At 54.7% G+C, this 16,235-nt stretch overlaps 2 protein-coding genes and 1 long non-coding RNA gene across 7 annotated transcripts in view; 2 read left to right on the top strand and 1 right to left on the bottom strand.

Moving 5' to 3' along the window:
- The window catches only part of MGAT5 (alpha-1,6-mannosylglycoprotein 6-beta-N-acetylglucosaminyltransferase), a 371,967-nt gene extending 365,831 nt beyond the window's left edge, over window positions 1-6,136 (top strand). For all 5 annotated transcript variants that reach the window (XM_068545240.1, XM_068545241.1, XM_068545239.1 and 2 more), the window contains one exon: window positions 5,528-6,136. In XM_068545240.1, coding sequence (XP_068401341.1) covers window positions 5,528-5,726 — 199 coding nt within the window. In that variant the 3' untranslated portion in view covers window positions 5,727-6,136. The remainder of the gene's footprint in view (window positions 1-5,527) is intronic.
- Window positions 6,137-6,185: 49 nt separating this feature from the next.
- On the top strand, window positions 6,186-11,316 carry LOC137765421 (uncharacterized). The gene is made up of 2 exons (XR_011074152.1): window positions 6,186-10,381; window positions 10,748-11,316. It is a non-coding gene; the product is annotated as an uncharacterized lncRNA (long non-coding RNA).
- Window positions 11,317-13,112: 1,796 nt separating this feature from the next.
- The window catches only part of TMEM163 (transmembrane protein 163), a 260,800-nt gene continuing 257,677 nt past the window's right edge, over window positions 13,113-16,235 (bottom strand). The window contains exons 7-8 of the mRNA XM_068544002.1: window positions 14,858-14,999; window positions 13,113-13,436 (exon numbers count right to left, since the gene is read on the bottom strand). Coding sequence (XP_068400103.1) covers window positions 13,376-13,436; window positions 14,858-14,999 — 203 coding nt within the window. The 3' untranslated portion in view covers window positions 13,113-13,375. The remainder of the gene's footprint in view (window positions 13,437-14,857; window positions 15,000-16,235) is intronic.

Below are 16,235 nucleotides of genomic sequence, written 5' to 3'. Positions count from 1 at the left end.
CCAGGTCCCTGAGCAGGGGTGCGGGTGCAGAACTGGGATCACAGGCCAGAGTGAACCAGGAGAGACCTTCTCTGTTGCTGGGCTTTCTTTTCTCGTGCTGCTTGTGTTACCTGAAGTCACACCATTCATTTCCCTTGGCAGTGGCATTTTGAGTTTGGTGTTTGCACTTTCCAGATTTCCATGTGAAGTTTCTTCTGGCCTCTGACTCATGCCCCCTGTCAGTGCTGAATCTGTGCCCCGATATTTATCACACCCTCCCTGGGCCACAACCTGGTTAATTACCTGTCACCTCCTCCCCACCTTAAGAACTCTAATGTGGTGTTTTCCCCTGAGGGATTTGCTATCTCAACCCCAGATATTCCGCAGAGCTGTGGTTCTGCCCCAGTCTTGAAGAGGATGTTTAGGGAACAGAGTGGGGACTTCCCTGGAAGTCCAACGGTTAGGACTCCACGCTTCCACTGCGGGGGGGCACGGGTTCGATCCCTGGTCAGGGAACTAAGATCCTGCCTGCCGTACCCCCCCACCCAAAAAAATAATAGTAATAATAAGGCACAGAGTGGACTCAGGGCTCGAGGCTTGCCGGTCCCTGTTGTGGCTTCACGCCCTTTTAGAGCATGGTTGGCCGCTGTGCTTATCCGTGCCCAGTGGTCTGAGCTGGCCCGATCCTGCCTGTAAGTCCTATTACCTTCAAGCGTGCTATAAAACCCTTTTTAGAGAGAGCGTGGTCTCTAGCATCGCGCCTACGGGGATGCTCTCCTGAGTAGGGCTGTGGGCGATGCTATTTTTTCTCGTTCTTTTTACGTGAAGACCTGGATCAGAGGTGGCCTCGATTCCACCGTCAGGATAAAGGCCAGGCCAGCAGAGTCGGTTGGCAGCCTGCTCTGCAGCCAGTGAAGCCCTGTGAGAGGGAGTACTGGTCTGACGTCTATGGAAGGCCTCTGATGGTGCCAGAAGCTTCCATCTCCAGAGCACGTATCCCAAATTCTAGGTCCGGGGGGAGCTTGCCACTCGCCCCTTTTGCAGACGGCTCCCGTAGCAAAGTGGCTTCCTGAGAACCCCGAGTGTCTCCCTCTGTTTGATCGGAAGTCTGGATGCACTGGAGGCAGGCTACAGACCGTCTACACAGAACTGTCTCCGTGCACCCAGCCCCTGCCCCAGCTCTGGAGGAGGGAACCCGGATGGGACCCTCCCAGCACCGGCCTTCTGGCCAGGCCGGAGGTGGGGCTCGCAGGACTCTCTCTCAGAGAGCACAGGGCCTGCCACAGCCCGCCCGTCTGCAGGGCCAAGGGCTAGGTCCCGCGGAGGCACAGGACGGGGAGCCAAGGCACCAGTTTCCTCTGTCCCCATCAGTGCCCTCACCTGTGAGATGGGGACATCCCGGGTAATGATGAGAGAATATGCAGCTGGTGCTGCAGGCAGAGCAGAAAAGCCCTGTCTTGCAGAGCGCTTGGGCAGTGGGGCAGGGCTGAGGCCACCAGGCTGAGATCAGAAACGCCAGTGCCCTGCCACCTCCCTGCCCAGCCCCCGTCTACCAAGCTGAGCCCAGAGACCAGAAGGCCTTGGTGCCGGGCGGTCCTGCGCCAGGCCCTGTGCCGTGGGATTACTAAACGGCCCCTCCCACGCCATCCCCTGTAGATCCGTGCGTTTCCTTCCTCGGAGGCTGCCGTGAATGCTGAGTTTGCAGTAGAGCCGCCCGAAGTTAGTTTTCTGCGCGCAAGAGCCCTGGTGAATGCCTTGCCTCTGCATTTGTAAATACCGCTAACGTCGCGAAGCCCCGGCGCCCCGGCGCGTCTGTTGAAACCTGTTCAGTGAGGCGCTCCTGGCTTCTCCGTGTTCGTGGCCGGGTAGCAGCGAGCTGCCGCTTTTTCTTCTCCGGCTTGGGGCCTGGCTTGAGTTTAAGCTCCTCCCCGTCTTTGGGTGTCCCCGGCCTGTCCTCGCTATGCAGAGTGACTTGATGTGACTTAAGCAGAGCCCTTTGGAGCATCCCGTGCTGTCGTCTTGAATCGGGGAGTCAGGCAGGGCGTGGTGGGAGTGATGGCGAGGCGACCACAGACTCCGGCGCACGGAGCATGCGCGATTCGGGTGGGGCCCAACCTGACCCGGACCCGGGCCGGAGGGGCCGGAGGACAGAGGCCCCAGGAAGAGCCAGAGTCCGGGCTGCTGGGACCCAGGGCACCTCGGCTTCCGAAATAGGAACGTGCGTTAACGGCAGGCTTCCTTCTCAATGTTGCGACCTTTACAAGTTGTACCTTCTAAAATATTAATTGATTGAGTGTGGGGTGGCCTGGTCTGTGAGCACGTGGGCACCTTCGGAGCGGGGAGGCGGCCCTGAGTCAGAGCAGTGCCGAGGGAGCTTGGGGAGACGTGGTGGATACGGGGCGGGGCTAAGGAGGATGGGGCGGGGGGGACGGAGTAAGACCGGCCGGCGGGCCCTGCTTCCATCCCTTCATCCTGAGTGGGTCTGCGTCCGGGGAGGGCTGGGCGGCTTCTCTCCGCTCAGGAAATAGGCAGCCCCACGGGAAGGGGGGCTTGGCCCTTCTCTTCTTCTTCAAGAGCTATAAACTCTACACTAAGGGCAGAGGGGCCCCGGAAGCCCCAGCTCCCATCCTGTGAGAGAAGCCATTGAGGCCAGCCGGAGAGAGGTGAGGACCACAAGGGCCCACAGAAAGGAAACAGCACACTGGGCCACAGGTCTGAGCGGGGAGTGTGTTTGCGTGTGTGTGCACGCACGTGTGCGCGTGTGTGTGTGCGTGTGCACGTGTGTGTGCGACACAGACATCCCAGGAACAGAGAGGCAGAAACAGCGACACGCACGCCCTGAAGAGGCGAGGGACCACGGCGGAGCTTGAGGATGCGCTCCAGCCATTGGGAAGGTCTCCTCGGCAGCACCTGAGGACTGTGGCTCACTAGCTCAGCAGGGATGCTGGAGGGGCCTTCCCGACCGCCCCGGGCTTGTGGGACGGAGACCTGCAGCTAACAGAAGGGAGAGCTCCCCGGGGTCGGGGGTCGGGTCACACCCATGGGTGGCTCCGGCGCCCCCCAGCTGAACCTCTGGGGAGCTGCCTGGGGACGGGTCCCCTGTGGCTCCGGGGAACACCTGCTGCTTGAGTACTTCGTGGTCATCTCTGGGCATCGGCCTGGCTGCTGCTGTTAAAGCCTCGTGGTCATGGGCGCACGTGCTCGCACCCCAGGAGGCTGGGCCTGGAGTCTGAGTCCAGGAGACCAGGGGCAGGAGCAGGAGGGTTTCTTCCTGGCTCCTGACAATTCTCCCCCTTGCCTCGGGGTCTGAGATGAGTGGTGGAGATTTCCACGCTCCTGACGAGCAGTGTACCAGGCAGATGGCTTGAGTTAAGACACAGCAGCTGCTGTAATTCACCTAAATAAATAAATAGCATAAGCATAAATCTGGATCCCAATGCCACATTCCATATGGCAACTTTTCATGCACAGTGGAGCTCTGGAGACCCCTTTTTGTGTTGGCCAGGAGGAGTGTCCTGTGAAGGAGCTGGCAGCCCCTGTCTCTGACTCAGGTTTCCTTTAGGAAACCCATAAGACCTCCACGTCCTGCCCTCGCCATGCCCTCTGGGTGCCTCCGTCTCCCAGCTGGCTTACCTAACATCAAGGGATATCGGGCCACTTAGAGAAGTCACAGAGCCCCCTGGTGACTGCAGCAGCAAGATGGGCCGGTGCTGCCCTCCTGGTGCCCAGGCAGCCGCGGAGAGCTCACCAAGAAGCCCCAGCAGATGCGCTGGGAACCACCAGATTAACACTGGCAGGAGGGCGGGTGGGTCCCAGCAGTTAGTTGGCGGGAGGAAGGGAAAAGAGGGCGCAGGAGTAATGGGGGCGCCAGATGCTCTTCCCCCAACACTTGGAGGCTTTCCAGAGGCAGCAGGAAACCTCAGGTTCCACATCCAGATCCCCTCCGTATCAGCAAGAATCAAGACTTCCGTGAACAAAGCAAAATAGAGATGGTTGGCAAGTGTGTAAGTTCACACTGTTGGGCAAGGGAGGAAGGTGGCATAGCCCAGCCAGCGTCTGCCGGGGCCGGGTGATGATGGTAATCATGATAGTTCTCGTGTGTTGAGTACTTCCCAGAGCTAGACTCTGACAGCTGCTCTATAAGCATTAATTTAGTCCCTGGACCTTCCCTGTGAGGTAAGGCTTCTTTATCCCCATTTCACAGAAGAGGAAACTGAGCCACAGAGAGGCTCAGTCATTGGTGCAGGGCCACACAGCTCATAAGAGATGAAGCCAGGACTCAAACCCAGATCTGTCTGGCCCTCCTTTACCACCTTCTCTGAACTGGTCCCCACCAGGCATGTGGGGTACAGGTAGGACCCAGGTACCCCAGGTAAGAGGAGAACTTATGTGGCTCTTCTTTGAAATGAGGCCAACACTGTTGGAAACAGAAACGTCCGGTTCTCCTTCGCCCCCCACAGGCAGTGGTCCCAGGCTGAGAAAGCAAAGCCACAGCGGTCTCCAGCCCACAGACAATTCACCTGTTGGGAGACTATGGCACAGGAGCAAGAACACAGACCTGGGATGATTCAGTCCCTGCTCTGCGCACCCAGAAACCTCAAGCTGGGGACAGGGCTGGGGCGGGGGTGTTACTATTGCCACCGTCATCCAAGGTCCAGTGACTCAGGTCCAGGACGGCACCTTCCCCAGGAGACCGTCTGACTGCTCTCCATTGGGGACTAAGGCCACATAACAGGGGTATCTTTAAGCCATTAATTGAGAAAATTAAACATAGTTTTTAAAAAACACGTAAATAATGCGTATCTTTCCCCCAGTCTCACTCCTCAGAAGTAAACATTGTTAAGTCTTTAGTGTGTAGTCTTTCATGACTTCTCTCCCTCCCCCTCTCTCTCTCCCCCCTCCCCCTCTCTCTCTCCCTTTCTCTCCCTCCCCTCTCTCCCTCTCCCTCCCCTCTCTCCCTCTCCCTCCCCTCTCTCCCTCTCCCTCCCCTCTCTCCCTGTCTCTCTCTCTCCCTCCCCTCTCTCCCTCCCCTCTCCCTCTGTCTCTCTCTCACTCTCTCTCTCCCTCCCCTCTCTCCCTCTGTCTCTCTCTCTTCTCTCTCCCTCCCCTCTCCCTCTGTCTCTCTCTCTCTCTCTCTCCCTCCCTCCCCTCTCTCTCTCTCCCTCCCCTCTCTCCCCCTCTCTCCTGAGGACAGCTCTCATTGCTAGTGCTCGCATTTCCACTTCTCCTTTGTCAAGGGCTGCATGTAACTCTGATGGTACAGGTGAGCCATAGTTGATAACAGCCATTTCCCACTTGCTGAGTGTTCAGGTTATTTCCAGTTTGTCTCCATTACAGACAGTGCTTCGCTAAGCAGCCTTGAACACATAGCCCCGCACACATGTCCAGGCACACGCATGCCTTTCTCGAGCCTGGATTTCCCGAGGTGAGAATGGCTGGGTCAGAGGTTGGCTGACGTTCATTTCTACTGCAGGAGCCCCGAACAAGCTCCCCACGCCTGGGACGAGGACGACCCCTGCATCTCTAACCCCTTTCTCTCCCCCGCAAGGTACGAGGTGACCTGCCAAAGCTCAGAGGTGGCCAAGGACATCGTGGTGCCCTCCTTCGACCCCAAGAGCAAGCACTGTGTGTTTCAAGGTGACCTCCTGCTGTTCAGCTGTGCAGGCGCCCACCCCAGGCACCGGAGGATCTGCCCCTGCCGGGACTTCATCAAGGGCCAGGTGGCCCTCTGTAAAGACTGTCTCTAGCAGCCTCCGGCTCGGCCCCGCACGCACTCTCCTGGGGAAGACGGTGGCTCCAGCCCCATCGGGGCAAGGCCGGTGGGCAGAAATCATCCGGGGACTCTCGCCAGAGCCTGAACTCTTTTGGCGGGAGGCCTCGATTTGGTGTTGGTCCCGCTGCGGTCGGAGCATCTCAGCGGAGTTCTCACCAAAACAAAACGAGAGTCAGCATCAGGCCGGGCGCCCGGCTTCTCCTGGCACAAATTCGTTTTTAATTTTGGAGGAGCTACTGCAGGGAGACTGTCTGTGCAGCTGCTCCGGGGTAGAAAGAGAATCTCAAGGTTCCTTTAAATGAAACAAAACCAGAGGAGGATTTGGGCTAGTTGGAAAGAACTTCGTATGGGAACATTCCTAAACCCATTAACTTATTTATTTGGGAGGGAGGGAGGGAGGGAGGGAGGGAGGGGGAGCTGGGGAGGGCAGAGAGGGATTGATCACGTGTCTTGTAGCTGCTTCGATTTTCCACTGTTGGCTGTCCACCTTCACTATAATATTACTTCGGTCTGCTTTGGGCAGGGTGCGCTGTGGGGTTGATGGCATGCTTAGGGGCAGCTATGGGGACCTAGCTCCTCAAAGTGGATGGTGGCAGAACAGAACAAATCTTGTGTGCTTGCCAGACGGCAGCTAGGGGACAGGCTCGGAGGCCGTGCTCTTTCCCCCTTAAGAGAGTTGTCCTCGAGCTGAGATTTGGACGGGAGTGAAGCTGGTCCCTAAGAACCAGTGGCGCCACCGGAGCTGGGTTCTAGACGGATGGGCTTGTGTTGTATTCCCTCTAATGTCTGATGTCACTGGAGTCCAGGGAACGGGGCTCTTGGTGAACTTGATGCTGGCTCGGGGCGCAAGGGCAGGCCAGGGTGCATGTGCACTGTCCTGGCCACTCACCTATGAGTGTGGGTGCGGCGTGCAAGGGGTAGGAATCTGATGCTGGCTTTTACTCCAGGCACAAGTATTTGTGGGGAGCGGGGGCGGGTGAGCCGCTTGGCAGGTCGGACCAAACCGTGGAGTCTCCCCCTCCTCTGCTTTTGTGTGAGTTCCCCGGTCCTGCACACCTCCACCCCGTGCTTCAGTGCTGTGCGTGTAAGCGTGTGTGTCTCCTGCGATGCCCTGGCATCTCCGTACTGGTAAGAGTGAGCCCTCTTCTCTGTCTGGCGGAATGTCCCGCTTATGAGCTGTCCCGTGATCCGTCCAGCCCTCACTCATGCTTCTGAGTGCCTTGATCGCCGAGCAGAGCAGCTGGGCAAGGCTAATGGCCTGGGTGGGCCTTCGGGACGTGAGGTTAAAGTTAGAATTCTGCTTTCTGAGGACCAGATGGAGTGTGGAGACTTGAGTTATGGGAAGTTAGATTCCGCCTGCTTCTGGATTCTTCTTGGGTGTAAAATTAATATCAAGTGCACAGCCAGCCTTTTTTTCTTAGACCCTCTGTGGGTCTTAATTGCACCTCCCATCTCAGAGGATGGAGGGACGGAGGAAGGGCAGCAGGGTCTCCCCGACCCCATAGGTGGCCCACATATGCCAGGGAGAATGCTGGCGGGGAGGTCTCTCTGCTCTGAGCGTGGATGCAGGGGCCTGCCCGTCACAACCTGGCTGAGAACAGCAACAAGGATGGAGGGTGCGAGGGCCTGAGTGCTTTGAAGCTTTGCAAGGGTGGTTTCCTGCGGTGGGAGGAAACAACTGCCATCCCTGCTGTGGGGAACTGCTTTTCCCTACAGATGGGACTCCTGGCTGCAGCCTCGCTGGTGGCAATTTGCTTGAGGGCCCAGACCTGCAATTCCTGGGCCGGTGCTGCCCTCTTCTGGGCTCTTCTGGGAGTTTCCAGTGCTGAGGACGTGAGTGCCGGTGTTTGACCAGCAGGGGGAGCCGGCGGGCCGAGACGAGTTTCCCACTCTGCCAGATTAAGCCATTTTGCAAGAGAGCTGTTAACAGCCAGCGCAGGAACTCTGAAAGCAAGGAAGTTGGAAAGCCCTGTCCTCAAAAAGATGCTGTGCCGGGCTTGTGTTCCAGAAGCTGCAGGGATTGTTTGCTGGCTGCCCCTGAGCTCAGGGACTCTCCGCCTTCTGGAGAATTCCTCTTCTCCACGTCAGGACTCTCAGGTCAGGCAGCCAGGAGAGCACCTCCCCCATTTGAAGATTCCTCCGGCTTCCCCCCATTTCCAGTCATGGAAGTAAGCCAGAGCCCTCTGCCCGCAGGGGCAGCTGCTCCTGGGGCAAAGAAACCCACACTCCAGTTCTTGAGGGCATTATGAACAGGCGGCGACACTGAATGTATACTGGCTCTCAGGCCTCCACACACGTGGCCCAAGTCTGGTCAGCGACCCAAGAGGACATTGAGATAGGGACCTCCATCTGCCCTGCGCAGGAAGGGGTGCGATTCCTGCCTGCCCTGGGAGGGGCAGGCGCCTCTCAGAGTGTGGGCTGGGAGCCTTCGATGGTTTTGCCAATGCCGATCTTAATAGAATCCTAAACCAATTAATTGGTAATTGATGACAATTCCACAGGGAGAGAAATCCCCAATCAGGATTAGTGTCTTGTGCTCTGAGCATCTCTCATCTCTTGCCTGGTCTTTAGTTTTCGTACATTTTTTTCCTAAAAGATTTGGGATTTTTTTTTTTTTTTTCTCCTCCACTGTGATCCTAAGTTCTTTAAAAAAAAAACTCGAGGGAAAACATTAATTTATTAAAGGAGAGAAAGCTTTCCTTTGAATGTAAAGACTTTCGGGAGGAAAAGTTCCTGAAAGGGGAAACACTTCTCATGCCACTAAACACCTCATCTATTTCTTGTATGTAATTCGATTTGCACACGTACAGTTGGAGAAGCTTTTTGCATTTTTGCTTAGATTGGGTTTTGTCACTGCTTATAGTTTACTTTTTGTGTGTTTTGCTGTATGTTTGGAGATATTTCTTTGGTGATATTTATTTTTTCTCTGAGGTGCCTTTTCACTTTTCTTTCGGGTTGGTTTTTGGAATGTGGGGTTGGTTTTTGGAATCTGGGTTTTGTTGAAGGAAGCTAGCAGACTCCCCCAGCTTGGAGATAGACGTGCCCTGGCATCACTGTGGGCAACTCAGGCTGGGCGCCGGAAATGCCCTCCAAGCCCCCCTGGGCCATAGTGTAGGGGCACATACACCCCCATGAAGCCATGAGAACCCCCCAGAAAAGGTCTGACTTCCTCCAGACCAGCCCATACCTTCCCAGGCTGCTCGGCCAGGTCTTCGGGTTTGTCTGGGGACTGCTGGTTGACACGTGCCACCCCGGGAGCTTGGTGAGGTCTGGCCGCAGCAGAAGACCAGCCCTGTCTGAGGGGTTGCACTGAGGGGAAGCAGGCCCTGCTGAGCTCATGGAAACACTGGCCCAAAACCACTTCATCTAGTTAGCAGATGAAGGGGAAGAAATATGCACCCCCTTTTTTGTTTCTTTGGCAAACGTGGGGTTCGATAAAAGTGACTACTCAGCTTTCCGGTAAGCTCACTTTGGGGCGCCCCAGTGCAGCTCACTGGTAGTGAAGCCACGAGTGTGACCGGGTAGACAGAAACTGTTCTGTTTATGGGTAGATTTGTGCTTTTTAGACCAGACCAAGGCAGGCCACCGCGTTCTCCGAGGTGGTTTACCTAGATTGTGTATTTAATGGGGACATTGCCACCCTGTCCCATGCCCCCCCAATTCTTGATTTAAAAAAGGTCTGTTAACGACAGGCTCTGTTATGTTACTCTCCCAAGCCTGGAATGTTTTATTTATTGAAAATATTTTCATTTCCACACTGGCTTCATTCTAACCCCATCCATCCCTATGGGCTGCAGAGCACCTTATGTGAAGAGATGGATGGATGTAGAGAGATTCAGACTTCTTTAGGAAGGCAGGAATTTCCTAAAGCGGAGGGCGGGTTCCTTTCCTTCTTGTGGGCTTCAACAAAAAAAATGGAAAACCAAGTTTTTATAGCAAAAGGCCAAATTAGCTGTCTAGTGTCCGATGCAGAAAAAAACTACCCTAGCTTTCTTAGCACTTCGGGTTTTTGTGAGGATTCAGTTTAGCAGTGAATTAGCAGCGTTTAGCAGTGTCTGGCATATAGTAAGCCCTAGTAAATGTTAAATATTGTTGTTATTTGCCTTTCATAAAATTCCGGAAAAAAAGAGCTGAGCTCACTTCCTATCATTGATTCAGAAGTAGTACCTACAGGAGAATACTCCAGGTTGATGGAATGTTGTAGGACGTAGTGGTGGAAGATACCTGAGTCCCGTGTCCACCCTGCTGGTTAAAATGCACTGACTGAAAATATGCCTGACTTCAGCCGCAGATGGAACTGGGCGCAAGAATTAGCAAACTGAACATAAGAGGGTGACCTCCGGCCACATGCTGGACCGCACCCCACTCTTATCTTCTGGACCCTTCCAGGGTTTTTCTTTGCAGAACTTGGTGAGCTGGAAGTTAAAATGAATTCTCTGACAGACTGTCCCCTTAAAGTTACCCATCTTCCTCTGAAATGCAGTGATAGAGGCGTTTCTGTTTTTTATTGAAGGGGAAAGGAATGACCAATTGAACTTAATCGCTCCCCAGGAAGCCCCTTTTGGCGCCCCCTGCTGGCCAGGGTGGCTCCTCCACTGTCCAGTCCAAGAGGATCAGACTCCCAGGCTGGTTAGTTGTCACGTTTCTATCACATTAAAGGTTATTCTATGGGGGTGACGGGGGCGTCTTCAGAGCTCCAGGAGGCTGCTCAGGGCTTAATGATGTTTTCCCAGATCACCTGAATGTCAGTTCGCTTTTTTTTGGGAGGGGGGGGCGGTGGTGGTTTCAGCCTCTTGCTTCCCTAGATAGGTTTAGAGTTTTATCTCCTCTCCTATCTTGGCCCTATTCTGCATAGATTGCATTTGTGGAAAATGGAGGAATGTGTTGGAGTCCGGTGTCTTTTTCAGATCCTTTGGATTCTCTTCAGCTGAATCAGCAGTCATTTAAGATTGGAATTTACCTTCTTCAAAGCATCATTTCCTCTATTTTTCCCAGGTCTTGTGGAGCCTTCAGATTACCCCCAAGGCCCCTGCATCCGGTGAGGCACGGCAGAGGGACGCAAGGGCAGCCGTGCGCTTGTGCGGCGGGCAGGGCCCCGCCTGGGTCCGTGGGGGGCAAGGGTGGTCCTGGAGGCTCAGAGCCGTTGCGGTGCTGGAGGGCTCCCTGGGCCAGCCGGCCAGGAACCTAGCACAGGCAGCCAGCCCTGCCACAGCTGAGACGGAACAGATGTCGGACGCCTTCGCTCACCGGCCTGTCCGGGTATGAACAGGACGAACAAGAGCGGAACAGTCTATGCCAAAGGAGATGGTGACGTCCTTTCTGCTGTAGTTGCTGTCACAGCCTTGATGTCTGTAAGCTAATGGCCATTCGCGTCTGTGTCTTCAGCCAGCTCCTGGTACAACCATTTTCTACTGTTCACTTCTGGGGTTAAGTAGTGCAGGATTCTGCAAATAAGGTGTTGCTGTCAAATGTACTGTACCGGCGTAGAGGGCACTGCTTTGTTTTCCACTGTTGTAGAGAAAACTAGGGAGAACTTTATTTTTCAATAAACTTTTCTTGTGTGACAGATGGAAGTGATTTGGGGGCGGGGCGGGTGGGTACCAGGGCGCCAGCAGGACCCCGTCCAGCTGCATCCCCCAGCGGTGGCAGCCGCTGACTGCGTCTCACCGTTTGCAGGTACGCTGCCGAAAATGCTGATAGGAAGGTAGGTTGAAGGGATTGGGGGGGCTCACTGTGGAACACCCTTTCCCTTGTATCACACCCGCCAGTACTAATTGCACAGCACTCTCCCTGCCCTCCGCTCACCTAGAAGGGAACTGCGTTTGCAAGTAGACTGTTGTTCTGTTTGTTTGTTTTGTAGGTAACTATACTAACTACGTCAGATGTTTAAAAATCTTTAAGGCTGTGCTAGCAAGATAGATAGCCCTTAAGAGGCTATCGGAGGGCTTATCAGACCTGGAACAGGTTTCCCCACTTCAGGAAGAGCACTTTGGGCTCAGTGTGGTCCGTGAGCACCCGGTTAGGCACAGGCCCTGGGAACAAGGAAGTTCAAGTTCATGCTCCCACCAGGGGCTTGTTGTGGGGATGGTGGAGGGCCGTGATGCAGCCTCCCCGAAGCTGGTGGAACCTTCTGGTCGCCGCCTGGAGCAGAGACACCATGGGAGAGAGCCAGCACGTTTGATGGGACACACGTCCCCAAGAAAGGTGAGCATAACTTGAGTGCCTAAGTTTGGGGGGTGCCACAGCATAGCTGCCACAATGGGAACTATACTAAACAGCAAATACAGGGAGGAAACCCGCAGAAAAGAAACCTATTGAATATTGCGTTTCCCAGACCTGGACAGTGTCCATCTTTTCTGTGCAACACGGTAACTAACAAACAGCCCATAGAACATGCCTCAAAATGCTGTTGGCTTAATGGGATGCTTTCAGCATGCCTTTCTCTCCAAGGTCAGTGACCTCTTAGAAGGGACCGCACCACCTTCCCCTCCCCGGCCTGAGGTAGCTGGGGGGCGGGGCACAGCCGTCCCTGGCGGGGGGGGGGGGGGGGGGGGGGGGGGGGGTCAGCTCCAGGCAACACCACATGGACGTATGTGGCTACTCTCTTCCCCTCCCTGAGCGGGGTGTGAGCCTGACCCCCCGCCCGACACCCCATCCTTCACCCACAGCAGTGCCAACCTTCACCATCACCTCCCCATACCATACAAAACAGGTCAAGGTCTTTATTGGTCACCGTCGCCCGGACAAGCAGCAGTGCTAGAGGTACAGAATGTTGCGTGTGGGGAGACCGTTTTTTTTGTGTGTGTGTCTTTTTAACAGAATCGATGCCTAACGCTGCATAAACCGAGAACAGCTTGTTCCTTACAACGTGAACAGACTGTAATGTACCATTACCACTTCACACAGCATATAGATAGATACATATGTATGGATAGATTATATAATTATTTATTACAAATAAACTGTAGTTTCACCTCTCTCCAAAAGGGATCCTGTGTTTACACGTACGTTCGGGTTCTAAATGTACAGGAAAGGGTCAGGGGCTCTGAGTTCGACCATGCAAAAGCTCACACATCTATCACTAAGCACTTTAAAAATAGAATGGTCTCCTCCTTTAGAACAAATCTGGTGTTTAGATTGAGGATTAGTAAAACAGTACGAAATGAATGAAATACATGGACAGAAATTAATTAGGAAGTGATAAAGGGGTGAGGGACCAAAGGGTACGGTCTTCTCTTAAAATCTGCCAGGAGACTCCGGGCCCACGCGGAGGACCCAGGAGGTGGGTCCGGGGAGCTGCTATCCCTTTGAGGCGGGGAGCACCACAGAGGCATTCCAACAAGCAGACTTCGCATCCGCCCCACGCGAACCTCTTTACTGCAGAAGATGGAAAAGGTCAGTCCTCCCGCCGGAGACGGGGCCCTGCTCCGTGCTCATTGTCCTACGGTGTTTGGCGGGGGCAGCGGAGGGAGGGGAGCAGTGCAGTCCGACCTGCGGGGGAGATCTGGTTCCCGTGAGCACAAAGGAATTGAATGTTCAGTTAAACATCAGTACCGTCTGCCTGCATGGAAAGCTCTCGTGGTCCTGACAGTCTTCATGCAGATGCAGGGCAGCCGGCCCCCTTCACTCGAACATCTCGTAGTGGCGCGTCTGCCTCACCCTGGGCACCATGTCGATGAGGAGCCTGAGAAGAGAGAGAAAGGCCGGTCACCCCCACACAGACCCTCCGCAGCCCTGGGCTTGAGCTCTTGGGAAACAGATGGGGGCTTTCTGTTTTTTATAAATAGAATTCACGTACTGTAGAATTCCTACAATTCAGCGGTTTTTAGTACAGGCAACCATCACGCCCAGCTAATTCCAGAACATTTTCATCGCCCCCCAAAAGAAACCCCATGCCCACTAGCGGTCACTCCCCACCCCATCTCCCCCTGACAACCACTAACCTACTCAATCTCCATGGCTTTGCCTACTGGGGGATAGTTCCTATAAGTGGAATCATTCAAGATGTAGCCTCTGGTAACTGGTTTCTTTCACTGGGTGTGTTTTCGAGGTTCATCCATCTATCAGTAGCGTGAATCGGTATTCTTTTTGTGGCTGAATAAATACTCCACTGCATAGCTCTACCACATTTTATTTATCCATTGTTAATGGACATTTGGGTTCTTTAAAACCTGCATACGTTGGGCATACGAGTTGTCTCTACTTTTTGCCCACTGTGAATAATGCCACTGTGAATGTTCATGCAGAGGTGTTTGCGTGGATGTGTGTTTTCGTTTCGCTGGAGTATATGCCAAAGGGTGGGCCTGCTGGGCCAAATGGTTGGTAGCGCCGTGTTTAACATTTTGAGGAACTGCTAAACTATCCCCAAAGCGGCTGAACAATTTACATTCCCACGGGCAAGATATGGAGGTTCTGATTTCTCCACATTCTCACCAACTCTTACTGTCTCTCTCTTTTATTATAGCCATCGCAGTGGGAGAGAGGAAGAGGAAGCATGTTAACATTTAAAAGCTCAGCGCCTTTGGGAAACTGTTCTCTTTTCAAAGGCCGACTCCAGCCTAGATGCTGGATGCAGAGCCAGAGGTGCCTGCTGGCACTTCTTCGGTGAGAGGCCTCAGGCTGGGCTAGAACCCAACGCCTGGGGTGGCTTTTTCTACATGCAGCCCTTCTGCACTCTTAAGTGTAAAAAGTTCTCTAAGTAAGTGTGAGGTCCCGACATCTGTAGCAGGTGGCAGAGGGGGCTTGAAGGGTGAGGACACCCCACAAACGCCTCCCTGGTGCATCATTACGACCCTCACTATAAAGAAAGGGGCACAAATCTTCAGGCACGAAGGGTGAAAGGGAGGACCATTCAGTGAACTGTAAAGACAGCAGACAAAAGCGGACCCTTTGTGACTGAAAGCCTAGGCCCCTGGTCCAGGTCCTTGCCTCACTTCTGTCCCAGCCACCAGAGTATGTGACGGCTGCAGGGGGCTTTTCCAGTCTCCTGACCTCCCCCGGGGGCGGGAGGGTCACAGGTACAAGACATGATCAAGACATGATCGTCAGGGGTGGGGAATATAGCACCCGTGGCCGCCCGGAGAGCAAAGAGGAAAGAGCACTTACTTGACCCCGTAGGCGAATATGGTGAGGCCAATCAGCACGCCGATGCTGCCGTCCAGGTACCAGACCGCCGAGTTGTGCTTGAACACCTCGGCGCTCAGAAGAATGGAGAAGCCCATCACGGCCCCCACGAGGGAGTTAAACCCTGGAAGAGAAGCAGAGAGGGGCTGAGGGCAGTGCCCGGTGAACTTGCTTAGCCACCAGGAAAACTACCCAAATGCCAGGCATGCCTCTGCATCCCGGAACGTGTGCTGGAAGGGATGTTCCAGAAGCACTTCTCGGGTGATGGTAGCCACCCACATGGCTTGACAAGTCTCTCTCTGCTCACATGTCACCAGGGACCTCCCTGGATGGAGCTGTCACCCTCACCGTCCAGCCCCTGCCAGCCACCATGCCCAAGTGACAGCCTGTGTACGGTTCCTGTCGGCTTCCTCCCATGCCCTAGGAACACAGGTGTCCAGAGGGGCAGGGGCACCAGGCCTGCCAAACACACAGGGGACACTCAATACTCAGGGACTCACATCTGTCCAGTGTCTGCTGGGCAAGTACACAGCTGGGATCTTCTCAACTCTGTGAAGTCCGATCATCACCCTCGTTTCACCAATGAGAAAACGAAGTTGAGCGGAGTGAGTGAGGTTTAGTAAACTGACCGGGTTACACAGATCGAGAGGGGCAGGGCTGGGATTCCACCTGAACCCACGTTCTTTCTCTGCCGTGTCTCCCAAGTCACCCAAGGATGTTTCACTCTCCAGGAAGGAAAGGCGAAGACTAGGGTTAGCTACCTGGCTGCAGAAAGGGCAATCCAGCCAGAACTGGAGCTAACAGACGTTGATCACCATCTCCTTTCACACACGTCACCTCAGTGGGTCCCCACGACTGAGGCATCCCACTTCCAGCCTACCTGTGCGTTTTCCAAGGCCACGTGGGAAGGGAACGGGGTCTCGCCGTGCTGTGAGCCACAAGGCTCCTCGCCTGCCCCAGCATAACGGGGGCCTGAGAGCAGCTGCAGGCCCACGCCGCCCGGTGGTCCCCTGGCAGCTGCCCATGCAGGCCAGTCACCTCTCCGACAGCAGGCCTGCTCCGTTCCCTGGCAACTTCGCCAGGGTAAAGGCGCCATGCTTCTGATGAATAACCTTAAATGCATTCACTGTGGGCTGCACCACCGCGGGGGTGTGTGGGGTGTTGTAAATGAATTGCAGGGGGAGAGGAAGAAGAGTGCAGGGTAGAGATGACTTAGGCCAAGCCCTGTCTCGGGATCCACGGGGTAGACCTCAACAGGCTGCGCCTCAACAATGGGACCGAGATGAAGCCGGGCCTGCAAGGACATCTCTGATTGCCTGTTGCATCACACCCTCTCCTCTCCCCTCCAATCTCCGTCATC

This window comes from Eschrichtius robustus, chromosome 5, assembly GCF_028021215.1.
Source record: "Eschrichtius robustus isolate mEscRob2 chromosome 5, mEscRob2.pri, whole genome shotgun sequence".
Taxonomy (NCBI): domain Eukaryota; kingdom Metazoa; phylum Chordata; class Mammalia; order Artiodactyla; family Eschrichtiidae; genus Eschrichtius; species Eschrichtius robustus.
The sequence above is the reverse complement of the archived record's forward strand: the minus strand, read 5'-3'. Positions and strand labels throughout refer to the sequence as shown.